The sequence below is a fragment of the Hemicordylus capensis genome, chromosome 5 (genome assembly GCF_027244095.1).
Source record: "Hemicordylus capensis ecotype Gifberg chromosome 5, rHemCap1.1.pri, whole genome shotgun sequence".
NCBI classification, from domain to species: Eukaryota; Metazoa; Chordata; class Lepidosauria; order Squamata; family Cordylidae; genus Hemicordylus; species Hemicordylus capensis.
The window spans coordinates 180614071-180641229 of record NC_069661.1 but is presented as its reverse complement, the minus strand read 5'-3'; the positions used below and the strand labels follow the sequence as shown (position 1 = coordinate 180641229).

Sequence of the window (27159 nt, the reverse complement as noted above, 5' to 3'; positions counted from 1 at the left end):
GGACTGATTTGAACCAAATTAGGTACAGTTGTAGTCAGTTATACACAGGGACACCTCAATGGCATAGTTTGTTATTATCTCAATCAATCTAATTCAATATGGCAGAAGCATAAACTTTTGAGGCACAAGGGGGCTAACTTGTGAACCGCTTAACTGGTTTGAACCAAATTTGCTACAGCTGTAGGTACACATAGGGATGCTTCAATGGCATAGTTTGTCATCCACCCCGATCTAAGAAGGCAGATGTGTGAGCCTTTGAGGGGCAAGTGCATAAACTTGATGACTGTCTAACTGATTTGGACCAAATTTGGTACAGTTGTAGTGAGTGACACACAGGGACACCACAATGGTGTAGTTTGTAATGATGTCATCCACCCTGATCCAAGACAGCAGATGTGTGAACATTTGAGGTGCAAGAGATCTAACTTGTGGACTTCAATTTGAAAATTTAGTCCAGTTGTAGAGATAGTGAAAGGAAAGTAGGCAGATTAGTTCTTACCAGAACAACCTGTTTAAAATTTTGAGCCCTTTTGGGAAAGACAACCATCCTTTATTTTCTTTTGCTATGTAAAAGCAGTATATAAAGATTTTTTAATAATAATAACAACAACTAATAAAAACAGCACATTCCAACTTGGGCATAATTTCATAAAGCTTGCATCTAAACCCTAACGAAAACAGGGAACCTTGAGAAATGCAAAATGCACTAGAAAGATTTTATTACTGTGCCAAATATCCAGTCAAATTCATTGCTTGAATCTGGGATAACGGTTTTGATTACAAAATGCTCCATAGTGTTTCAAAATAGATATGCTCTATAGCGTTTCAATATAGATAGGAATCCAGTATAGCAGAATATACCTTACAAATAATTGGGAGCTGCATAGCCAAGTTGCAGGTGAAAGCAAACATACACATCAAAGCATACTCAAGAAGCTGAAAAAATTACTTCACCTTGAGAACTCTGTCTGAAAAGTGTGTGTGCTACAATCCTTGAAAGAGAACAATTCACAATTGCAAACTTGGGCTTCGCCAGTTATTGAGATGTGAAGACAGTTGATAGGATAAATACTGTATACTTCACTGTATAAGACATCCTAAATGTTCAAAGTACTTGAATGTAGTGTGCTTTTCTGGTGCAATTGTTCTAAGGACTTAAGCAATAATGAATTATTTCCTCAGAAGATAACTTCAGTTGATTCTCCAGCTGATCTGCTATTACAGTAAGGTCAGACATGTCACTGGGCCTGATTAATGGAAATGACTCTCAGAAACTGTACAGAGTTAAGATTCAATTACAATATAGGTCATAAATCCCTGTATTCATTTCAGTGTAAAATCACACACAGTATTAAATTTGTGTTCAGAATGACCTATCTATACGTGCTCATTGTTTCACATAAATGTTTATCTAAACATCTAAAGCTGGACACAACATTTTCCATGGCATATAGTTACTTGTACTGTCAGCAATTATCCCAACCAATATAACATCAATGTAAAACTTAGCAAATGGGGTTATTTGAATTAGATACTGTGAATTTTGTATTGATTTCAAGCTACTTTAGCCCATTTTAGCATAGTTAGGTGTGTATGTATTACATATCCAGCTCAACACTACAGGTCGGAGGTAACACATCATCCCCCATCCTCAGAATGATTAATGACAGAAGGACAAGGTGCACATGAAAATGATGGATGCTACTAATCATATGAAACTTTGATGGGAAGGTCAAGGTGCATATGAGATTTTGATGGATAAGTTAAGGACCTGGAAAACACAAAACTAATTGATAAGAGGTCAACAATTAACCTTGATTTCCTGTACCCAATTAATTAAATCCAGATGGAAAAAGTCAGATAAGTTTGATGAGGTGGGTCAAACAGACTATTGTTTTAGTCAGGAAAGGTCAAGGTAGGGAATAGTACCCATGGAGAAAGTCAATGGGGGAAATATTCTGAATGAAGCATAACAACCTACAGAACAGCACATGAAAAGATATATCAAAACTCAGCTGCTTTAAGAAGTAAATGAATACTGTATTACCTTTCTTCTTGTATTCACTTTGGGGCACCAATAACTATGCCCAAACTATTTCCTGAATCAGGAATGCTGTGTTATATAGACCTGGTTATCAAATTGCTGGGCTGGCCAAAGACCACACATTCACTTGATAATTCAATATGGAGGGTGATGAAGGAAAATTCCACTATCTTCTTTCACCTGTGAGTAACCTACATAAGTCCTAAAGGCCATGAGTTTCTGCACCCAACTGTTACAATGGCCTCTTTTCTTGGAAACAATACTCTGTCCCACCTAAGCAGAGATAGACACCTGTTGACCATAGCTTGCCCTGCCTTGACTAGGCATAAGCATAGCTAAAGCTGATTGGTGCATTATTGCTGGTTTCTGCCCTGTAATTGGTTCACCTTGTCTACTAATGGCTAAGCTGCTTGTACTAGTATGATTGGTGTATACCATTAAAGTTTGGCCTCTGATAAGCAATGTACTCAATCCTATAGCCTGTATGTAAACAATATAAAAGACTCTTGCCAAAAGCCTGAGTGTGTGCTCTTGGCACACCTGGCATGCTGTGATCAATAAAGCTTGAACCTGATGGATGGTGAGGGCCTCTGCTCATTAAACGAACCCGGAATTCCCGGAATTTCTCCATCAAGGGCCAATGTACATAATATGGCTGACACAAAGAGATCACTTTACATTGGTCTCTGTGGTGGATCTCTCTCTCTCCATCTGGTCCCTCATTTGGAGCAGACAATTATCCCCTTCCTAATGAAGGATCTTCCCCCATCTCCATGCCTACCCACCCAAAAGAAAAGAAATCCTACAGTCCATGGTGTGTTCACTAGGCCTAAGACTGTGATCCTGAGCTAACTGGACATGAGCTTCATAAAAATAAATGGGACTTGCTTCTAAGTAAATTGGCTTAGGATCAGGATGAGATGCAAAATTTCCTTTAAGCTTTTATTCTCAACTTCCCCTTCCACCATGGAGTAGATACCAACTTCTCTCTCTGCAAGATATCCCATGATGTATCAATTGTTGTTTAGGAGGAAGCACTCTGCCTTCTCCCAAAATGGCACTGTTGCTCAAAACTGCTCATCAGAACAAGCCCTCACCTGCATTATCTCACACTCTATTTTGGAAGGGGTATGAATCCTTTAGGATGTCAAGAGACAGAGTAACAAACACATGGACACCATTTCTTTTCCACCAGTCTTCTCACTGCAAGAGCTCAGATAACCCAACAGCCTAATTTCTTTGCCTGATTGGAAAACCAGTGAGCTAGGATTGCATAGCTGCCAACATGTCCCTATTTTCCCATTGGAAAATAGGAACATGTTGGCAGGTATGAGAATGTGCCACGTTCATACTCTCTTACAGTCATGTCCACCCTTCATTAAGTTAAGCTACTGAGCTCATGCTGATTTACATCTTACGGAAGTATAATACATTCACTTTGATCCAAGTCTTTCTTCATTAGCAGATTGTGGGATGGACTTTTTAATAAGTTAGCTATAATCCAAATTTGCCAGGATACAAATACCCAAGCTGATCCCAAATAATATCACTAATTCAATTAAGAGGAAAGGAGGATGAAGATGTTAAGACATTATTCAGTTTGTGTAGGCAGACTTCTCTAAAACTCCTTATGGAATTGTGTCTACCAGTGTTCCAACAGAAAATCCCTACCCCTAATACTATGGTTAGGGCTGACTGCCCTGCAACCTTCCACATTCAAATCGTATTCTTCCATTTCAACTTTGTCTTTTTCTGAATTTTGATACTTTTGAGCTCCTTCACCTCTGGGCACGTCTATATTCCGTTTTCTATCCTTTCTATTGATAACTCTTACAACTGACCAAGAGGTTCTGGTACTTTCCTTATCTTATGATTTAGTATCCAGACCCTAAAGTACAAGTAAGTTTCATCAGTTTCAAGTCAGTAGATGCCTGAGATCACAGCCTAAATCTCAGTCAAGTTTCCTTAGCTCTGTTGTTCCAGTTCTTCTGTTTGCTTTTCTGACTGTCAGCTCTAGCTCTCTATGGCTCATGCATTCAAAATTCTAGAAGTTTATTTGCCGCTACATCAGTTTGAGTGAAGCAGAACAGAGGAAGAGAGATGATCTACGGATCTGTAAACCAGCACTCCACAAACCAGCCTATTTGCACTTAAACGGGCTTCATTCCTTTTAGGCCAATGTTTCTGTTAAATTTAGGAGATAAGTCATCTTTACAATAAGTAAAGTAAAGTACCACAATAGAAGTCTGTTGGGCCCCCATTACTAACCACACATACATCTAGCACTGTAGCAATGCAATATGATGAATGTACATGTTAGCCCACTCAGCAGGCTCCTGTCAGTTCTCTATGGAGTTGAAAAGTGACAGATTGAGTACTGGTCTTGGATAAACATTACATTCTAACAATTTTGAGCCCACCTAATGGCACAGCAGGGAAATGACTTGATTAGCAAGCCAGAGGTCAAATCCCCGCTGGTATGTTTCCCAGACTATGGGAAATACCTATATCGGGCAGCAGCGATATAGGAAGATGCTGGAAGGCATCATCTCACACTGCACAGGAGATGGCAGTGGTAAACTCCTCCTGTATTCTACCAAAGACAACCACAGGGCTCTGGGGTCACCAGGAGTTGAAACCGACTTGATGGCACACTTTATCTTTACCTTTAAACTTTTATTGTGCATTTATGTACTTATCGTTTTCCACAATGTTGAGAATAACTTTTGCAGGCTATTATTTTGCTAATGCTCAAGTTAATTACATATAAAGTAGAAAGAGAATGGATAGACACAGAGGAACTAAAATGAGAAGGCTTCTGTGAACACAGTTAGCATCACTGACTGGAACTTACAGGGGCATTTAGGGAACACACAGGCTTGTTCCCCCCTAGTTTAGTAGAAGACCCTGATTGCAGTTATTATTTTTTAAAAAGCAATTTAGCACCAATCGGAGCCAACTTGACTTTATGGCAATGGCAATTCACTGATGCCAGAGCTACCTTGTAAATAAGATGAGTCATCTCAGTTGTGCATCCTGGATAAATATCTTTAAATAAATAACAACTCTGCTGTGCAAACATAATTCAGAAATGCAATTAAACTTAAGACTTACTCTGTGCGGTAAAAATATGAAAGAGCACCGAAGCCAAGGATTTCCAAATGAAGTTTCCCTTTTAGCTCGATACCCTCAAGGTCATACTGCGGTGACTTCATTTTTCATAGTCAAAAGAATGATTTAGCAATAATGGTGGTAGCGGACAGTACCATCCTGTGCTTTCCATATAATGATTTTCAGCGCTGCATAGGATAATGTATGGGCTATTCTTATTCATGTTTCTCACTGCAGCCACAACAAGTGGATTCATTTATTAGAAGGCCCCTTGCATCTTATTAAACAGAATGTGAAGTGGGGGGGGGAGAAGAAAAAGGCAGCATAAAATTGTTTAAATTGATATTCACACATTCGATTTTTCCTCATTAAACAAAGGTGCCAACGTAAACTGTTAAGACAGGTTTCCACCTGCTGTAACCAACAGCTTATGGCACAAATTGCTCAGTCATTTTCAAGGGAGCTCTGTGTCAAGTGGGACACAGAGAATAACAGTACTGAAAGAGATTCAAAGACATTTGTAGCCCTCTGAACCATCTGCACAGCTATCCCCCCTGGATCAAGCTATTAAATACAGTGCTAAAAGTAGTTGCACTGCAGATAGATGCTCAAAATGTCATGTTCTGGAGACATGTTAGAGGGTTATAAAATTATGGCTGATGTGAAGAGAGTGGGGAGAGAGTTTTTCTCCCTCTCTCACAGAACTAGAACCAGGGGTCATCCCATGAAACTGACTGCCAGGAAATTCAGGACCAAAAGAAGGAAGTACTTTTCCACACAGTGCCTAATTAATCTGTGGAATTTTCTGCTATGGGATGTGGTGATGGACATTAGCTTGGATGGCTTTAAAATGCCCATACAAATTCATGGAAGATAGACCTATCAATGGCTACCAGTATTGATGGCTATAGGCTATTTCCAGGTTCAGAGGCAGGATGCCTCTCAATACCAGTTGCAGGAGGGGACAGGTTTTCCAGAGGCATCTGGTGAGCCACTCTGGGAAGCAGGCTGCTGGACTACATAAGACTTTCCTGATCCAGCAAGGCTCTTATGTTCTTGTTTTTTCCATTTTATGTCTACAAGAGATGACCCCAGGGTTACAGAGATGGTCCACATGGCCTACTCACACAGAGCTAGACTAATGTTAATGGAGCACAAGGCCAGGACAATGATACTGACAGAGCTCAGAGAATGAGGATGCCTAGCAGTATTTTTGCAACCTTTTAGATGTTTTGCATGGAATCAGATGTCTAAAGTGAAAATTCAGGCCCTGTACCTGCCCTTGCCCTAGGGTTTGTATAATACACAGGAAAGGGTGAGGAAGTAAGAAGCACATTCCAGACAAAGGTTAAGCATTACGGTCTCATGTATTTCAATGGGAAATACATGCTTCATTTGAGTACATGCTTAACTCACCAGTTCAAGTACATGGGGCATTAAAATGCTTAGCTTTAGTTATATCAGGTCTGTAGTATGTAAACTTGACTGAAGCCATTATAGCCATGAAAATGCTTACTTGTAAATGACCCCTACCAGGCAGTAGTAATTCAAGAGCATTTGTGCTAAACCATATAAGTAGACCTTTATAGTCATAATGGTGATATAATCCTTAAGAAAAATGAAACAAAACCTTCAAATGGACATAATAGCATAAAGCATCATAAAAATCTTCATTAAAATACCAACACAAAAGGAATACTGCAGTAGAAAAAGAGAAAAGACCTCTGTGCAGTTCAAACATGCAGTTCAAACGTGCAGTTTGTGACTTTTTGTTTGTGATACAAAAAGAGGTATAGACTTAGTAAATTAAATTTCATTTATATTATATTTTTTATCATACCCTTCTTCTGAAGAACTCACAACAGTATAAATGGTTTCCCCCTGTCCAACCAGTTTATCCTTAGAACAATCCTATAAGGTAGCTTAGGCTGGGAGAGTGTGATAGGCCCAAGGTCACCCAGTGGAGATCTGAAGGTGTCATGATGGGTCATGGGCAGTGGCCTCTAGGTGGCTCAGGGTTCAAAGTCAGGACCAGGAGAATCAGATAGTCAACAAGAACCAGAGGCCAAGAGATAAGAAGAGGATTGAGTCATAGTAGGGCTTGGACCATGCAGTGAGTAGCTGGTCAAGAATATAATACAGGGTGAAGCTGGGTAGATAAACCAGAAGCTGGGGGTTAAGTTGTAAGCCAAAGGTCAAAGCCAGATCAAAAACCCATGCTCAGGAGACAAGCCATGAGCCAGACTTTAAACCAAGGCCAAAGCCAAGCAGACAAGAATCTGGGGCAAAAGATAAGCCAAAAGTCAGACCCAAAACAAGGAGTTAAGCTGAGCAGGAACCAGAATCAAGAAATACAACATGCCAGGACCAAGCAGACTTTGAAACTGAGGTAAAGCCTGCCTCAGATAGGAAGATTCTTATATGCTTCAGGCTGCAAGGAGAGTCAGTGGTTGATTCCACGGAGCAGGGATTGGAAGCTCAAGAGACTGCTGCAGAGACTCAAGACTGCTGCAGAGCAACAGGTTGCCACTAGGGGCAACAACATACAGAGCCCTAACCCAGGTGGAACATGCACTCAGTGCTTCAGCACAGGTAGTCTCCCAAGTCCAAGGCTGACACTTCAACCACACTGAACCTGCCCTCCACATGCCTGCAACCTGTGACTTTCAGCTACGCAAGCAAACAACTCAGAGTTGACAGCTATCACAGAACCAAAATTTCTCTTTAAAATGCCTTAAGAATATTGAAGTAGTTGAAGACAGATGCAGTGCCACATAAAGAAATCTTTGGCCTTATGACTATGTGCAGGACTGACATAGCAGCGAAATTCAGCCGAGAAATTCAAAAGAGCAAAAACTGGGAGGACTGTGTTCAACAGAGCTTATTCCCAGGTAAATGCACCTGAGACTGAGGCCTTAGAAACACTGAGCAGCATCCAGATGAATTAGTCATCCCAGAGCACAGTTGAAATCAATGAGACGAGTTGGTCATGACAAACTTTGCTCCATTCATTTCAAGGGGATATTGTCATGACTAACTTAGCTTGGATGCTTCCCTACTGGCTGGAAGAAAGAAACCCAGCACAACCAGCTGCCACTAGACTGGGTAAGAATTTGTTGGCAAAAAAGAAAGAAATTGATGAGCATGAATTGTTCTTAATTTCTGGCATTCTATGATATAACCATACATTGTACATATTGCGTTCTGCAAACTTTGCTTCATTATATTATTTCATCCTCATAATGGATGGTTTTCATTATAAAATTACTACCTTCCCTTCTCTCTCTCTCTTCCTTCCCTTTCTTCTCCATGCCAGTTTTGGAAAGTCACCAAACTCTTACCTGACAAAATACAGCTGAGAAAATCAGCAATGTTTTTGCAGGGTTTTTTGGGTTTGTTTAAAAAGCTCAATTTGCAATTTAAACCATTCTCTGAGAACACTGATATAATGTAAGCCTATTAATAGGGATTGCAAAATAAACATTTATTTGGCTTTATAAAGTTTTGGCTGAACAGCACATGCTGTAGCGGAAAAGTGAGAAAGCAACTTCAGCACACTGAAAGAAATATTGGGACAGTATACCTGCATGACAATAAGAAGGTCAAACACCAAGATGAAGGAAGCCAAAAAGGCTCTTGAAACCTCATCGCTTGGCAGAAATCCACGATTTAGCTTGTCCCAGCTGATCCAGTCAGTTGTAATGACAAGCACAACCACCGAGGTCAAAGTAAACAGAACTGCCCTGAAAAGGAAAAGGAAACAGTTCCATCAAATTGCACAGAAGCGGGGAAATGTTGCAAGGTTATTTTATTTATCCATGAATACTTTTCAAAAGACAACTTTTTAATACACTTGAAATATTGTTACACACTGGGTGTTGCACTCAGTTGAAGTTGACCTCAGACCCAGGAGCACATGCAGTACCAGCAGCCCATCTCCTCCCATCCCTGAATGAGTGCCAACTACTTTCCAGCTTAGGATATGCCAAGACTGGTCGCAACAGCCAACCCCACTAATCTTTGCATATCCAAACCTATTTGTTTGAAACAACCTTAGATCTGAACCTCACTTCAATCCTCAGGTTCAGATCTTGGGTTCTCTGAAGCAAATAGGTTAGGATAAGTCAAGATAGGTGCCTTCGCATGCCACCAACAATCCTGGCATTTTCCGACCTAGAAAGCAAGCAGGTACTTGTGCAGGACAGAGGGCAGAGTATGTGTTTCCGGGGCTGAGGGAGTTTGGCTTCAATCAAGGTTCTGCACAGTGTTTGAAGGTACCTTATAATCTTTTAAGTACCTTACATTTTAAAATATGGCATCAACCACCACGTTTTCTGGGAAGAACATTTTTAATCTTCCAGGACTCTCTGTTACAGATCTGAAAGTGGTGATTCCTCAACAGAAAAACTTCAAAGTAAATCTAGAACATGGAACAACTGAACTAGAATTTAGAACAATGTTGGATTCTATTCTCTTGAATCTGAATAAGGACCAATCACTTCTATCACATTAATTAAGCATTCCCAGGAAGATGTTGTCATCAGGGGCATGGCCAACATTGTGCAAATGGGTTCAAAGAACCTGGGCCGCCAATGGTAGGAGCCAGCAAAGCCCCCGAGTGTTGTGGCTTGGGCTCCAGAAGAAACCCGAATGAACCCGCCCCCCGGCCCAGGCTACCGGGAGCCTCAAGCGAGGGCTTGCCTATCCTTTTCAGGCACAAAAACGAGGGCGGTCACAAGAATACAACTAAGCAAAACAAAGGGAAAAGAACCCACCCATGACTAAAGTGAAAATGTATAGAGAGATCATCTATTACAATAAAACAACTGAAAATATATGCTGATGACCAATAAGACAATGGTTATAAAATTAATAACTGAACCATAAATGACAACTCATAATGAAACATGAATGATAATGGTCAAACATGAATAATAATGGTCAAAACCATCTAGTGGAGACACTCCTAAACAAGGCAAATGTGGGGCTGCTAAAGAACTCAATGAGGTAGGCAAGGATCTAAGCTGACTGCCCCTAACTGGCTGACATTAAAAAAATGGCTGGAAAAAAGCCAAGAAATTCATAAAGAGCTTCTTGGCTTTTTGCCAGCCATTTTTTTAATGTCAGCCAGTTAGGGACAGTCAGCTTAGAGCCTTGCCTACCTCATTCAGTTCTTTAGCAGCCCCACATTTGTGTTGTTTAGGAGTATCTCAACTAGATGGTTTTGACCATTATTATTCATGTTTGACCATTATCATTCATGTTTCATTATGAGTTGTCATTTATGGTTCAGTTATTAATTTTATAACCATTGTCTTATTGGTCATCAGCATATATCCTTTTCAGACAGCATTTGCCTGAAAATTTGAGTCTATTCCCCTTTCTCTCTCTACAGAGATGGAGAGAAAGGGAGAATAGATGCTTTCAGGCAGCAAGCGCTGCCTGAAATGATATGGAAATGCTCGCTTGGGCTATTCGGAGCTCGAGGCCATGCCCATGTGCAAAGCAGGAATGGCCTTGAGCTCCAAAGAGCCCAAGTGAGCACTTCCATATCATTTCAGGCAGTGCTTGCTGCCTGAAAGCATCTATTCTCCCTTTCTCTCCCTCTCTGAAGGGAGAGGGTGGGGAATAGACACTTTAAGGCAGCAAACGCTGCCTGAAAAGGATAGGCAAGAACTCGCTTGGGGCTCCTGGTAGCCCAGGTGGGGGGGGGGTTCATTTGGGGCACACCCTGTGCGTGTGACATCACGCGCATGGGACACCTTCAGAGGGGCCGCTGGGTGGTGCTGGACCCAGGCTGCCACTTGGCTGGCTCTGCGCCTGGTTGTCATCTCCAGTTAGTGCTATTGTGAATAAACACCATGCTTAACTTGAATTCTTTTAAACTCACCACAAGACTAGGTCTCCTGTATTTCTTGAGATAGGATTCCCTTATTTTTTATTTCCCCCCCCCCCCTCTATAACCATGTATACCTGCCTGCTGAGGAATACAATTCATGCACCTGATGAAGCAGACTAGGCTATAAAAGCTTACCCAACAATAAATGTATTAGTTCTTGTAGTTATCACAAGATTCTGAGACTTTTGCTGCTACGGCTTAATACAGCTAAAGGTAAAGTGTGCCGTCAAGTTGATTTCGACTCCTGGAGCCCACAGAGCCTTGTGGTTTTCTTTTGGTAGAATACAGGAGGGGTTTACCATTGTCTCCTCCAGCGCAATATGAGATGATGCCTTTCAGCATCTATCTATCTATCTATCTATCTATATATACTGATATAGTTTGATATAGTACCAGTGTGGATTTGAACTGGCAACCTTCTGCTTGTTAGTCAAGCATTTCCCCACTGCACCACTTAAGGTGACTTTTAATACAGCTAACCCTCGGATAAAAATAGGAGTGTAGCCTGCTGCTTTATGAATAGACCACTGGAGCCCTTGGCTGCCATTCAGTGTAGTGAACTGCTTGGGCAAACATGTTGCAATAGCTAGTTGCACTAAGTCTAGAGTTTGTGTTCCAGATTACTGTTGCGCTGGTGCAACAAGGTGAGCAACCTGCAACACTCTCCATAAGTTTTGCAGAGAACGTTTGTGCAATAGTGCAAGAATGAAATTAATCCCCATGATTTCGCTCAGCTATGTGGTCTTCTTGCACTACTGCAACTTGATTTGTTGTTCAAGCACTTCTTTATTTTGAATGTCAGCTCTTATCTCCAGTTTCGCACTTTCCATATATGTGTGGTAGAGAAAAATGAATCAAAGTTTAGGCAAATAATATAATATAAATATAATATTAAGAAGCCTCACAAGACACTGTGAATGCTTTGCAAAACATATTGAAATTTAAATGAAGCAATGAGAATGGTATTTTCAAGGCACAGAGTTATATGAAATCAAAGTATCGCTGAAACCTGATTTACTCTTCATCCAATACTATCATAAAGCTAATTGTTTTTACTCTAAACAATTAAATTTGTACTTATCACTGTATGAGTATTAATGTTTAAGAGACCAGTAGGAAGCATTCTCCTTCTCATATTCCTGCTACTACTATTAATTACTTCTGAATCACTTTAAAAACAAGTAGAATATAAAACTAAAAGAGATAAACAATGTATTTCACACTCACAATCTAATATACAGGAAAGGGGGAAAGTGTGTGTATGTTCATGTGTGTGGATGCAGGATCACAGCAAGCCCCACCTCCTGACCAAAATGCCTTCAGTTCAAGGCTGGAACTGACTTTCTGAGGAGAAAAGAAAGGAGCACAAACTCTGGCAAAAGAAATGCAAGGTGGCAATAAGGCAGGCAAAAAGAAAGTTTGAGGAACGTTTAGCTAAAAGCATCAAGAGGAATAACAAAATTTCTTGAAATAGATCAGATGCAGGAAACCTGCCAGGGAGGTGGTTAGACCATTAGACAATGAGGGAGTGAAAGGGATTATTAAGGAGGATATGGAGGTTGCAGAGAAGCTAAATGAGTTCTTTGCGTCCATCTTCACGGCAGAGGATACTGAGCATATACCTGTTCCTGAACCAGGCTTTTCGGGAAGGAGGCTAAAGAACTGAGTCAGATAGAACTGACAGGAGCTGATGTCCTAAACTGTCTGGAAAAATGGAAAACTATCAAATTGCCAGGGCCAGATGGCATCCATCCAAGAGTCCTCAAAGAACTCAAATGTGAAATTGCCGACCTCCTTGCTAAAGTATATAACGTATCCCGCAATCAGGCTCAGTACTGGAGGACTAGAAAGTAGCAAATGTAACACCGATTTTCAAAAAGGGATCCTGGGGAGATCTGGGAAATTACAGGCCAGTTAGCTTAATGGGCATTCCAGGCAAATTGATGGAAAGCATCCTCAAGGATAAAATTGTAGAGCACACAGAAGAACAGGCCCTGCTGGGAGAGAACCAGTATGGCTTCTGCAAAGGTAAATTTTGCCTCACAAACCTTTTGGGGTTCTTTGAGAGTGTCAGCAATTGTGTGGATAAGGGTGATCCAGTTGACATAGTATACCTAGACTTCCTAGACAGTTGACATAGTATACCTAGAAAGAAAAGCTTTCGACAAAGTTCCTCATCAAAGACTCTTGAAAAAGTCATGGATGATGAGACCATACATGTGTGGATTGCTAACTGGTTAAAGGACAGGAAACAAAGGGTAGGTATAAATGGAGCATTTTCACAATGGAAGTAAGTAAGAAGTGGGGTCTCCCAGGGATTTGTACTGAGACCGGTGCTTTTTAATTTATTCATAAATGATCTAGAAATAGGGGTAAGCAGCGAAGTGGCCAAATTTGCAGATGATACCAAACTCTTTTGGGTAGTGAAATCCAAAACAGACTGTGAGGAGCTCCAAAAGAATCTTTCAAGACTGGTTGAGTGGGCGACAAAACAGCAAATGAAGTTCAGTGTTGGCAAGTGTAAAGTGATGCACATTGGGACGAAAAACACCAACCAAGTATACGCTGATGGGATCTGAGCTGTCAGTGATTGACGAAGAGAGAGATCTTGGAATCGTGGTGGACAACTCGTTGAAAGTGTTGACAATGTGCAGCAGCTGTGAAAAAGGCCAGTTCCATGCTAGGGATCATTAGGAAGGGGATTAGAAATAAAACTGCTAATATTAGAATGCCTTTATACAATACTATGGTGCGACCACACCTGAAGTACTGCATACAATTCTGGTCACCACATCTAAAAAAGGACATTGTAGATTTGGAAAAGGTGCAGAAGAGGGTAACCAAGAGGGTAATCAAGAGCCAGTGTGGTGTAGTGGTTAGAGTGCTGGACTAGGACCGGGGAGTCCCGAGTTCAACTCCCCATTCAGCCATGATACTAGCTGGGTGACTCTGGGCCAGTCACTTCTCTCTCAGCCTAACCTACTTCACAGAGTTGTTGTAAGGAGAAACCTAAGTATGTAGTACACCACTCTGGGCTCCTTGGAGGAAGAGCGGGATATAAATGTATAAATAGATAGATAGATAGATAGATAGATAGATAGATAGATCAGGGGCTTAGAGCACCTTCCTTATAAAGCAAGGCTACAATACCTGGGGCTATTTAGTTACAAACATACGACTGTGGGGTGTGTGTGTGTGCATAAAATCATGCATGTTGTGGACATGTGGATAGAGAGCAATTCTTCTCCCTCTCACATAACACTAGAACCAAGTGTCATCCCATGAAATTGATTGCCAGGAAATTTAGGGCCAACAAAAGGAGGTACTTTTTCACACAACGCATAATCAGCTTCTGGAATTCTCTGACACAAGAAATTCTCTTGTTGTTGGAATTCTCTTGTTGGCTGTCACCAACACCAGGTTGTTGGTGACAGCCAACAACCTGGATGGCTTTAAGAGGGGTTTGGATAACTTTATGGAGGAGAGGTCTATCAATGGCTACTAGTCAGAGAGTGATAGGCTACCTCCAGCCTCAAAGGCAGGATGCCTCTGAGTACCAGTTGCAGGGCAGTAACGACAGGAGGGAGGGCATGCCCTCAACTCCTGCCTGTAGGCTTCCAGCAGCATCTGGTGGGCCACTGTGCAAAACCGGATGCTGGCCTGGATGGGCCTTGAGCCTGATCCAGCAGGGCTGTTCTTATGTATACATGTAGACTCTGTATGTGGTCCCGGATCACATGTATGGTTTGTTCACATGTAGGATCAGTTCCAGACTTCAAAAGAATGTGCACACAACCCTAATCTTGTCTCTCCACTGTGTTCAGTGTTTCTAAACAGAATGTATGAAGTGGTCTGCGATCAAAATGTGAATTGCTGATTTCTGGGCTGTAGGGAAATTAAGTTAAAAAAAAAAAATCATTGTGAGTGCATGAATTTGGAGTTTCTGGGATTAGCTGACACCTTCTACTATCAAGAATGCCAGTACACTTAACATAATAGCTCTATTCAGACAGTAAGCTGTAGGAGTATCTATATAGATGTCCATACACATGCATGTGTTTTTCTGTGAATGACTGCAAATGTGCTCATTTTTAAAATGAACATTAGTACTGGTCCCTTCAAATGCAAGGTACAAGAGGAAGTGGACTACTGTACATGTAGTCCCCCGGTAACTGAGTCCCCTGGTAACTGAGCAAAGAGGCACCTTTTAGAAGTTGTTATTCTCTTTATTTTGCAGAGGGAGAGCAACTGACCATATCCACCCCAACACGGCATCCCTCCAGTGGCTCTTGCTGATGTCTATCTTATGTTTCTTTTTTAGATTGTGAGCCCTTTGGGGACAGGGAGCCATTTAATTTAATTTAATTTAATTTAATTTAATTTAATTTATTTATGTAAACCACTTTGGGAACTTTGTTGAAAAATGGTATATAAATATTCATCATATTTGTATTGAACATAATGTGGACATTCACATGACCAGTCCTACTGTTGCAGACCAGGCCTGATTTATACACCAAATATGCTCATTAGCTAGTATACAAAATTAGGTCTGGCCCACAATGTCATCAAGTTCTTTATATGGTGACCCGTGTGTGATCTGGGCGCAAGAGGAAAGGAGATCAAACCACTCCTGAAAGGGTTCAATGGGCTTTATTGAACATAAAAGGCTTAACAACAACCTAGCAAAGCAGAACAGTATTAAAACAGAACATCTAGCCAGTACCAATATTTTCCACCCAGTGTGCCTAATTAGCTTATGTGCGTGCAATTAAATCTTCCTAGAGCCTAGTACAGTTTAGATACAGGCGGAAAAAGGGGGAGAGAAGAAGGAAGGCTCAGGGCTGGTATGGTTTTGGGGGGATCAGAAATTAGTAAGGGGACGAGGGGAAGGGAGCAGGAGAAGGGGAAAAGATGAAGGGAATTCCCAAAGCTTGTAGCATATTACCAGGATCCGAGGCTGGAGAGAGACGAATCACTTCAGCTGAAGCAGTGAGGCGCTGTCGGAGACAGGAGTTGTGCAGTTGCTTCAGATCATAGCTGAGAGCTCCATGGCTGGGGAGCCTTGACTTCTCACTGCGCAGTGAGAGTCATAGCCTCTGAGCGCGGGCAGAGTTCCTGCTTAGCCCCTGCGGCTGTGCAGCAAACTCTGGGAAAGCGTGTGAGCAGATCTTGTTGTAAGCACAAGAATGCTAGCATGTGAGCAGAATGCCCGTAGGCACAGGACTTCTGCACTCTCTGTCTCAAAAGCCTCATCTTATAGTGATTTTCTCTTTGATCCTTGAACAGGATCTATTCAAAAATCTCCTCTTTTCCTGTATGTCCAAAAAGGTGTCAACTTCCTGCTACCTTCTCAACAAAATCTTAATTATTCAGGATATCAGCTAGTCCAGAGATATCTTTGGATTTCATCTCTGTAAACTGCGTGCGCTCAGGAAGGGAGGGGTGGGGATATCTGCATCTTAAGATGCTGCAAATTACATCTTGGCAGTCTGGTCCCCAGAAGGTGTGAAAATTCAGAGTTTAGTAATGGAATTGTGGAATTGGTCTCATTTGGTGTCAGACAATTATTCCACTATTTCTTATGTACCTTTATCCAGTGTTTTGCTTGTAATTGAAAACAAGAGAATATTTAGAGGAACATACATGTGTGTGAGACTTGTAGCATTAGTGAGGTGAGAATTAAAGTCTACAAGCATTATCTCTGTATACATTTGGCTATATTGAATTTCTATAGACAGCAATTGAGCTTAATCACTTGGGCCTTGCAGGGCCATCATTGACAACGGAAGGAGGAACTCAACAGGTCTGGTAAACCCGTCCACAGCCACCTTGGTAGCCAGTGGTATTAGCATATGGATTGCAGCATTCAGCATTCAGACCCGGCTCCACTGTTCCCTTGCATATCCCATTTTAACAACCAATGCCAGGTTCCTCCTCTCTTCGCAGAGCAGGGAACAACATGCCAGAGTTCAGGTTTGATTTCATTTCTTGATATAAAACGAAATCAGATACAGGCCTGTATTCCGGGCCTATATTTCACATACTTCTGAGTTGGTACCTCTGGTTATGATGGGTTATGACCGTCCACAACACTACCTGGCTTGCACAGCCCTACTTGGGTAGGGCTGGTTGTGTGGAGCACTGGGATCAGTCCCAATCTGGTGCTCTTCATCTGGGTAGTAGCCTGGGTTTTTAACCCAGGCTAAAAGTGAGACGGGAGTACCTGAGTGTGCGCTTCCTCCCACACTCCTGGCTCTTCCAAAGAGTTGGGCAGAAAGAGTGGCTGGCAGCTTGGAACTCCCCCCATGTACAGCGCTCTTCGTGTAGTGCATTGTGGGATTCTGGAGGACTTCCCTCTGCCATTCACCACTGTGCCTGTTGCCTGAGTGTGCAATCAGCAGAGGCAGATGGAGCCACCATTTGTCTGGCAGAAGGCAGGTAGGTACTTGTCCCACAGTACATATTTTGATCATGTAAATGACCTTAATGTATGAATAATTGCATATGCATACAGATCTATATGTGCACATACTGTACACAAGTTGAACATAACGTGAATAGGGCTAATATGAGTGCACAAACCTTCCTCTGCCAGATATTGGAATGTATACCAAAGCCCTTGGAGTGATCCTATTCTATCAGTAACGTAATTGTGAAGGCTGAGAAACTTGTATGAGTATAGATGTTAAAACTGATGTGATATTACTGTCTTCCCAATATTAATGAAATATAAGCATATTCATTAAAAAGCATCTACTTACAGTTCGACATATCCTAATAAATGAAATCCATGGTTAGTTGAGAAGCATAATTTAGGCAATTCATATCATTTTGCCACACAACCATTAAATTGCTTATTCTGGGCTGTCTCTTTATATTAGCTGTGACTTCCTCTTCCAAAAACAGTTTAGAAATGTTTCAGACAGAGGAAGAGAAAACAATAATTCTGGATGTCAATGTATAAGTGCTATTACAGTGCAGATAAATGTGTGGGCACATGCGTAAATAGCAAGTAAGCAAGTCAATATTTGTTCTGGTTTCCAATTGCAGCTCTCACATTTGTTCAAAGGCATTTTCTCCTCATTCATTTCCTTTGGTGAGGAAGAAAAGGACAAAATACTGAGAATCTTTCCTTCGGTGTTTGCAAAGATGACCAATATTCAATATGCTTAAAAATCAATGCTTCTCAGAATCTGCACAAGTACAGATGCTGACATGTACAGATGATAAATAGAAGCATACTTTTGCACATCCAGAGAACACTGCACTCAGGACTTTACTGCATTCTGGACTGAAATGGAAAATAAACCAGAATAATATGGAATTCTATCATCTTGTCCATACCTTGGTGTTCATTATTTAGCCTGCATATTATTTGGTAATATATAGGAGCTCTGATCACCTGGTCACTATGGTCACATCATTCTAAATGCTTGCAATGCCATGAATGACAAGGCCAAGAATGTTGGGTGTGGTAAATATACACCCACAGTAACCTATATCATTGAAGCAGCCATTTGTTTCTAAGGGGACATGGAGCTGAACCATAAGGGAGCTTTCCCCCCCAATAGTTGCCAAATTGTCTCCAAAGCATAGAGGCCTAAGAAAGCTCATTGGGGGTGGAAATGTAGTCTTGTTTGAGGTAAGGCTTTATGTAATGTTGGAGGTAAGGTTGCTGGGAAACCATCCATGCAAAATATTTCAATAGTTTTTGTGCATCTCACTTGAAATATCAGAATTCTGCAGTCTGAACACCTCTCTCCGATATATGTTCAAGTTTACATGTTATATTTACGCATCTTTTAAAAAGAGATTTTTGAAATGTTATTTTTTCAAACCAAGGATTAAAGCATATCCATGTGCTTTGTCACAGGTATAATTAAACAATACTGGAAAAGGAAATAACTCAAAAAACAAAAATAATTCATTAAACAGACTATAATTAGGATTTAAACCTTTGAAATTAAGCCAAGCAAAATTGGCAGCATTCAGTTTTCAGAGTTATTTTCAAAACTAGGAACAGATTTCAGATCTCTGATCTATGAAACCACAGGACATTCAAAGACAATCTGGGTCTCAGCATATCCCACGGTGAAAGGGAAAACAAAATGGCAGAATTTGCTGAAAACTAAAAATGTAGGAACTGGAAAACAGCACAGATGTTATGGAAGGCATTTTTCTTTGTTGAAGGCAGATATCATTCTCTCCAGCTAACGAGATTTTTTATCCAACATTTACAGATGAATTTAGAACGTTCTCCTAAGACCTGTGCAACTCTTACTCTTGTGCCAAAATCTTTGTGCTGCAGCTTTGATGAGCTGTTCAGATCAAGTGACAAGATGAAAGTCACAGTTTGACTAGTTTCCCTCTCTTAGTATGATATTTCACTTTTGTTTTTAGCAACAGGAGCCATATGTGCACTGGACTTTCTTTTTTCATAGCCAAAAGAAAGCTTGAAAATGTAAGTTCCCCTCTTAGTAGGATAGCAAAAAATGCCTTAGAAACAAAAATCAAAGGAATTTTTAAAAATGCCATTTAAATCAGAGAGATTTGTTTACAGATCCACAGGTTTGGCCATCATTAATATTAGAGTTGATTAAAAATTGTAACTATGTATATTTAATGTTCCTGAACTATGAATACTTGTTATTTGGGAAAATCAAAGTTGCTGCTCTCTAAATCACAGAGGGATCAAATTTCTACAACAGAGAAAAACTTTTAATAGAGCAATACCTTTCAGCTTAATATACTGTACACACATGTATGTGCATACACAAACTGACAGGTATACTCCAAAAGCCTTGTTAATTCAATAACTGGTTACCCTGTGCCAAGGTACATGGGAACAGGCGTGTGACATCGAGTCCCAACACCATAGCCACATCCCCTCCAACACTTATCTGCAGAGGCAAGTGCTGAACTTGAGTATGCTGGTCTGTATGCTGATCCTCATGGTTTGGAACACCAGCATTAAAATAAAAATAAAGTAAGAGTAATAAAAAATAAATTGCCATACCAATAGCAAATGCAATAAGAAAAACTATGAATTAATTAAGAGTGACCTAACTGATCAATCATCTGCACCCCAGTTATCCAAGGTGATGAGCATGGAAGCATGCTTCTGAACACACCTCCTTTTGCAGACTCAGAAACTAGGCACACAACATTTTGATGCTGTTCCCTATGCAGAATCTAGCTGCATCAGAACTTCCCACATAGTCTGTAACACAGGACTGATCAAAAGGGTCGGTCACATAGTTCAACAGATGGTCTCTCCTGATGTCTGATGTCATAAATTATCTGTTCAGGGGATGAGAGACCAAAGCCAGCCTCAGTTGTTCCCTGTAGAGGTGGGTGAGGGAGAAAGAGGACTTGGATTCAAACTCCCCCATCCCTCCAAATCAGATGATGAATGCTTATCAAAGCTCATATAAAACTAAGTATCTGAAGGGCAACTATACATGCCCAGATGCCTGAATGTAGCAAGGTGTGGCCAATCTACATATATGTCTGGCTCCAATTTTTCACTGCAGTCTGATGAATGTAATTCCCATTGCGTTCAATGGTACGTATTCCTGCATACATGTGCATAGAAATACAGCCTTAACCAGTTAATTCAGAAGTTATTAATCTTTTTTGCACCTACAGACCCCTCCTCACACCATCAAGGTTCTCAAGTATTACCCATGGACCTCCATCTCATCTATAGATTTATAAACTGTAGTTTTATAGTTTCTTTATAAAGGATGTACCATACATGATTATAAATGATGTTTCTGGGGAGCTACCTTTAATCTATGTATATAATATGCGAAGGACGTACGTGGCAAGCCCTGCCGACACAGTGCTTGACCAATTGGAGTTAACAGAGCAGAAGCACTGTGGTGATGGGGCAGTGGGGATTCCATACACAGATAGGGAAGAGGAGTGGGTAGGGGCGAGTGAGTGAGCAAGCGGCAGAGAGGGGACAAGTGAGTGAGCGGGCAGGCAGGGGGTGAATGAGCGAGTGACCAGGGAGGGAGTGAGCAAGTGAGTGAGTGGCGGGCAGGGGGTGAGCGAGTGGGTGAATGAATGAGTAGGTGAGGTGGCGAGTGAGCGGTGGGGAGGAGGCAAGCGAGCGGTGGGGACAAGTGAGCAGTGGGGATGCGCGGGCAAGTGAGTGGCAGGGAGGAAGCAAGTGAGTGAGCGGCGGGGAGGGACAAGTGAGGGTGTGGCGAGAAGGGGGTGGCTAACAATGAGCAATAAAGCAGGGGCTGTGGCAGGCGGAAAGGAGAGCAACAAAGTCCAAGTGCACAGATGCTCTGCAAGGGTTCAGCTAGTAATATTTTAATTTTCTATAGACCAACTGGACAGACTTCATGGACCCAAGGTTAAGAACTCCTAAGTTATTCATTAGTTACATATGAATACATTTACCTGTAATATGCAGATTTCTTGAGAATACTGAAATGTATGACAACCAATAAGCTCAGTCATATATATATATATATATATATATATATATATATATATATAAATTTATATTTTCCCTTTCATTCTCTTTAGAGTTACACACCACAGACAAAATAGCTTCACAACATAAACAAATGCACCCTTCAAGCAGATCCCAACGAATTAAAGCTGATTGGCCAACCAATTAAAGTCCTAAATTTAATATATCAGAGATATGTGCTTCCTTGAAACAATATATTATACATTAATGGTGAACACAGTGCTTATGCAGTATGTAGCAATGATTTATTATTGTTGTTGTTGTTATTACATTTATATCCTACTCTTCCTCCAAGGAGCCCAGAGCGGTGTACTACATACTTAAGTTTCTCTTTCACAACAACCCTGTGAAGTAGGCTAGGCTGAGAGAGAAGTGACTGGCCCAAGTCACCCAGCTAGTATTATGGCTGAATGGGGATTTGAACTCGGGTCTTCCCGGTCCTAGTCCAGCACTCTAACCACTACACCATGCTGGCTCTCGATATTTAGATATTTAGATATCTCGATATCTAGATATTTATAATGTCCAGTTGTTCATAACCATGCCAGGAGCATTTAAAACAGCACTGTGAAAATAAAGATCGGTAAGGCAATTTTGATGTTGCAATTCTTAATATTTTGAAACGGGTTTTCAAATGTTGGGAAAGAATCCTCATCTTTCATGTTGAAAATCATGTACCTATTTTCATTCCAGAACTATAACTGGCTGAGATGAATATTCTGCAGCCTAGAGCATGGAGGACAATGGGCTGCAACTGTTCACATACACATTTCATTTTGCCAGTTTCATACCTCTGTCCTTTTACACATTTTCCACCCTCATTCAGTGATCTGTTCTGTGTTTGTTCAGGCATTACACAGAGCTCTTCTGCTCTAAATGGTTCTTTTGAATTAAAGGAGCCAATGCATGGGATTTCATTTCCTTCGGTTGAAATGAAAGCCCCTCCCACACACATATGCATTCTGAAGCCCTCTTCAGACATTTTAAAAAAGGATGGTGTACTTGTGTACAGCGTCCTGAGCACTGCCACATCACTCATTCCCACTGCCTTTGCTGCTCACCATTATGGCATTTGTCTGTAGGCATGATGGCAGCCTGGCATGCCCCAGAAGAGAGTTTATGTTGAGAGTTTATGTTGCGTTCTGAATTACAGTAGTAGTGTGATGTCTGTATTTTTTCCAGTACATTTTTTGCAGGTATTTTATTATATGCATTTTAAATCGCAACTTTATGTAGCTGCGTGTGTAATGTTTTTATAGTACAATGTGCAAGAGGCAAAGGGTTAAAGGGATTTTTATGTGACATTTCGAGGCTGTAGTACCTGGACCTCTGGAGGCAGCTGAGGAAACCCTGTTTGGAATGTAAGAAGAAACAAGTTGTTCAAATAAGAACTAATCTGTCTATTTTCCTTTAACGATCCCTACAACTAGACTAAATTTGGTCCAATTTGGTTATGCAGTTCACAAGCCTGATTGCACCTCAGATGTTCACGTGTCCACCATCTTGAACTGGCGTGGATGACATCAACACAAACTATGCATTTGAAGTGTCCCTACAACTGTACCAAATTTGATCCAAATTGGTTCCCACTTGCACCTCAAATGTTCACATGTCTGCCATATGGAATCAGGGTGGATGACAGCATTACAAACTACACCCTTGAGATGTCTCTGTATGTCTCTACAGCTGTAGCAAATTTGGTTCAAATCGGCTAGACAGTTCACCAGTTAGCCCAATTGCACCTCAAATGTTCACGTGTCCGCCATCTTGAACTGGTATGGATGACTTCATTACAAACCATACCATTGAGGTGTGCCTGTGTGTCACTCACTACAACTCTACCAAATTTGGTTCAAATAGGTTAGGGAGTCCACAAGTCCTGTTGCACCTCAGACGTTCACATATCTGACATACTGGATCAGGGGGATGACGTCATTACAAACTACATCACTGATGTGTCCCTATGGGTCACTCACTACAACTGTACCAAATTTGGTTAAGATTGGTTAGACAGTTCACAGTTTAGCTCACTTGCACCTCAAATGTTCATGCATCCACCATCTTGAATTGTAACTTGAATTGAGGCATCCCTATGAGTCCCTACAGCTGTAGCAAATTTGGTTCAAATCAGTTAGGCGGTAGCCCACTTGAGCCTCAAAGGTTTATGCATCTGCCATTTTGAATTGGGCTGGATGACATTTTCACAAATTATTCCATTGAGGTGTCTCTGTGTGGCCCTACAACTGTACCCAATTTGATTCATATCGGTCCAGACCTTGCAAAGTTGATAGAGGGGGACACACACACGGATGGACACATGGAAAGATACACACAGAGTATGCCAGGTGATCTCATAAGCCTACTAGAAAGTAGGCTAAAAACAGGCTGAGGGAAAGGAGTTAGATGTTGGTTAGGAGGGTTTTGAGAGGGTGAGTCTTCAGTCTTATTTACTTTCCCAAGACTCAACAAGAGACTTCTTCGAGGAAGAGAGGATTTTTCTAGAGGCAAAGGAGGTTCTGTACTCTAAAAGGAAAATCCATTTTCTGTTCAGGAGAAGACCTGGGAAAGTTGTGAACTAGGAAGCAGGCCTGAATCAAAACAAAGTAACCAAGCAAGTCACCCTAAGCTTAAAAAGGGAAGTCTTGTTTTGATACCTGAAACCATTACACTTACAAGAACTTGGTCAACATCATCTTAGTAAACCTAAATAAAACAAAACGTGTTACTTCAATGTTACAAAGGTGCTAGAACATTCTTTTCTTCCCCACATTCACCAGAAGTTTTCTCCACACTACAGAATAACTTTTCATACTGTAGAAATATAATAAAGGATAAGCTCTGTTACAAGTCTTACAGAAGACTGTGATATTTGTCTCAGATACGTCAAAGAGTCTGAGTGGTGGCAGCAGGTTACTTAGAAGAAGGGCAACCATCACAAGTAAGAAGACCACCCATTTTAGTTGAGGGTGCATATAAATGTACGTACTATAGTTGTGTGGTGATTCTTGTGGATCTGCATTCTTTCCTTTTCAGTCAAATGAATAACCTCTCTCAGAGAATTACATCCTCGCATTGCAGATGCAGCCAGGGGCTGGACTCTGTCCCTGACCCTTAGAGGTACTGTGGGGCAGTGGATCCGCCCTCACTTTTTACCTTCCAGCATGGTAGGGGGTTGTGCCAGTGGAAGTGCCAAGTCCATCCAAGGTTCCATGGACTGAGCAGTGGTTAGCCAGGGTGGTGTAGGAATACGGGTGTGGATGCCCTCATGGGTGTGAGAGTGCAACAGGCCATTGGGAGTTTAGCCTCTGTCCCTCAAGCAAGTGAGATATCCCCCTTTGGGGGCCAGTTTTCCCCACTAGCTTCCTGTGAGATCAAACCTGTGAGGGTGCTTGGAAGGGTGTGAGTATGGCAGTTGCCAGCAACATGGCTTTTGTCGCCTCTTCATCTGGCACCCTGGCCGCTGCAGCACAGCCTGAGAGAACTGTGGCCTCAGGTGAGCAGGCCTTGACACAAGAATGTGTGGTGTGCACAGCTCCACTGGATCCCAGAGCTCGAGAACTGGGTTTGAGCCAATACTCAGGTAATCTCCAGCCTGAGCATGAGCATGCGCACACGTGTGCACGCACACACACATACACACCCAGTTTCGGGCCTAGTTTCTTCCCTGAGTTTAATCTGGGGTGATTGCAGGAAGATAATGAGGCTTCCTCCCCATTCATCAGGCAGTGATACAAGTCTGATTCAAGTTGTTATCTTGTGTTAAGGTTCCTTGGTGTTGGAATTGATAGAGGGTCTGGATTGTTGGTTGGCCTGCCCCTCTGCCTTGCTCCCAGAGGTGGAAACTGGGCATGGCGGTTGTCATGGTACTCCCTTGAATGTGTCATGGCACTGCAAGGACCTTCACCTGGACTTCTGGCTAGGAGCGGACATTAACTGGGCCTGCCATAACGGAATATAGTGGGCTGACCTACTGCCTGTGAGGGAAGCTGTGTTAGTGTGGAAAATCCCGCCTGACTTGTGGTGTTAAACCTGGGGGAGAATGACTTGATCCACGTTCCTAGCCTTGAGTTCATGGCGTGGGTGGTGAGGGACTTGAACAAAATCATGGGCTTATGCACGGCGATCATCATTGTTTTTGTGGAACTCTTGCCTCTCTGCCACTGGCTGGGGGCAGAGGATGTTTGGGCCCTTAACAAGCCTAGAAAAAAGGTTAACACTGAAGTGGCAAAGATCCTCTCATGGCACGGGGGAGTATTTATTCAACAGCAGGACTTCCGCTCTGTATGGCAGGAATTTTTCAGCCTGGATGGCGTTCAGTTGTCCAGGATGAGCAGAAAAGCCTATGATGCAAGTCTGAAGGTGGGCATAGGATTTGCTTTGTCCAGGCTTCTGAGTGGCAGGTCAGGCATGAGCTTGGTGCACCTGCCTGTGGTGGCAGAAGCTGGGGAGCAGATGGGGTAAATCACAATAAGTGAACTGCTTAGCAAAATTATGGTGGATCTCCTCCTTTTAATGAAATGTTCTCCTGTTTTAAGTTATAGTTCGTCTGATCCACTTATTATTTTTGCCTGTACTTGAGGAGAGCGGGGCTGAGGATCAGCTTATCTTAATTAATTAATTAATTCAAAATATTTCTATACCACCCAAAACCTTTGTCTCTGGGCTGTTTACAATTAAAACCATCCTTCATGTGGCATTTACACCCTGGTTCCTATCCTCACCCTGCTTGGCAGTGCAGCTGGTGGCACTGGTGTGTGAGTGTGGCAATCCTACCGTTATTAGGGTTTTAACTTCTGCTCTCCAGTTTCCTTAGAGGCATCAGACATCTGTTCTGTGCTGTTTTGATTTTACTATTTTAATAAAGTATGGCTGAGCTGTTGCCCATACCCATTTACCCATATTTTAGTGTCTGGCTCCTCTTTCTCTCTATGCAATTAAGTTTAGGAGTAACCAATTCTTTCTCTTAAGGGCAGAAACTGGCTGTGCAATGTGCTGACCAACTGGAGAGGTGAGCTGGTCTTGTGGTAGCAAGCATGACTCGTCCCCTTAGCTAAGTAGGTTCTGCCCTGGTTGCATATGAATGGGAGACTAGACATGTGAGCACTGTAAGATATTCCCCTCAGGGGATGGAGCCACTCTGGGAAGAGCAGAAGGTTCCAAGTTCCCTCCCTGGCATCTCCAAGATAGGGCTGGGAGAGACACTCCTGCCTGCAACCTTGGAGAAGCCGCTGCCAGTCTGTGAAGACAATACTGAGCTAGATAGACCAATGATCTGACTCAGTAAATTGCAGATTCATGTGTTCCTGTGGCACTTGTGTCATGGAGCTACCTCTCTACTCCTTCCCCAGCTAGCTGCACAGATGCCAAATCACTGACCCTTGTGACAATTACAAAGCCACTTTTCCCATTCCTGCCTTGGAACAGTGTTTCAAATAGAAATAAATTGGGTTGACTTTATTTTACCTTTTTAAAGGCACAAAACAAACATTTAATAGGGGTCAATGTGCTAAGTTGCTGGAAACAAGTAAAAGTCTGTGCTGAGCAGTGCTAGATTTGGATCCAGGTTGGAGTATCACTGCAGGAGCAGGGGCAAAGCCACCATTGAGTGAA

General features: G+C 41.8%; 1 protein-coding gene across 5 annotated transcripts in view; it reads right to left on the bottom strand.

Annotated features, from left to right (window-relative positions):
* Window positions 1-27159, bottom strand: part of TMEM117 (transmembrane protein 117) — a 355803-nt gene that overhangs the window by 51532 nt on the left and 277112 nt on the right. For all 5 annotated transcript variants that reach the window (XM_053254798.1, XM_053254797.1, XM_053254800.1 and 2 more), the window contains one exon: window positions 8739-8898. In XM_053254798.1, the coding sequence (XP_053110773.1) occupies window positions 8739-8898 (160 nt within the window). The remainder of the gene's footprint in view (window positions 1-8738; window positions 8899-27159) is intronic.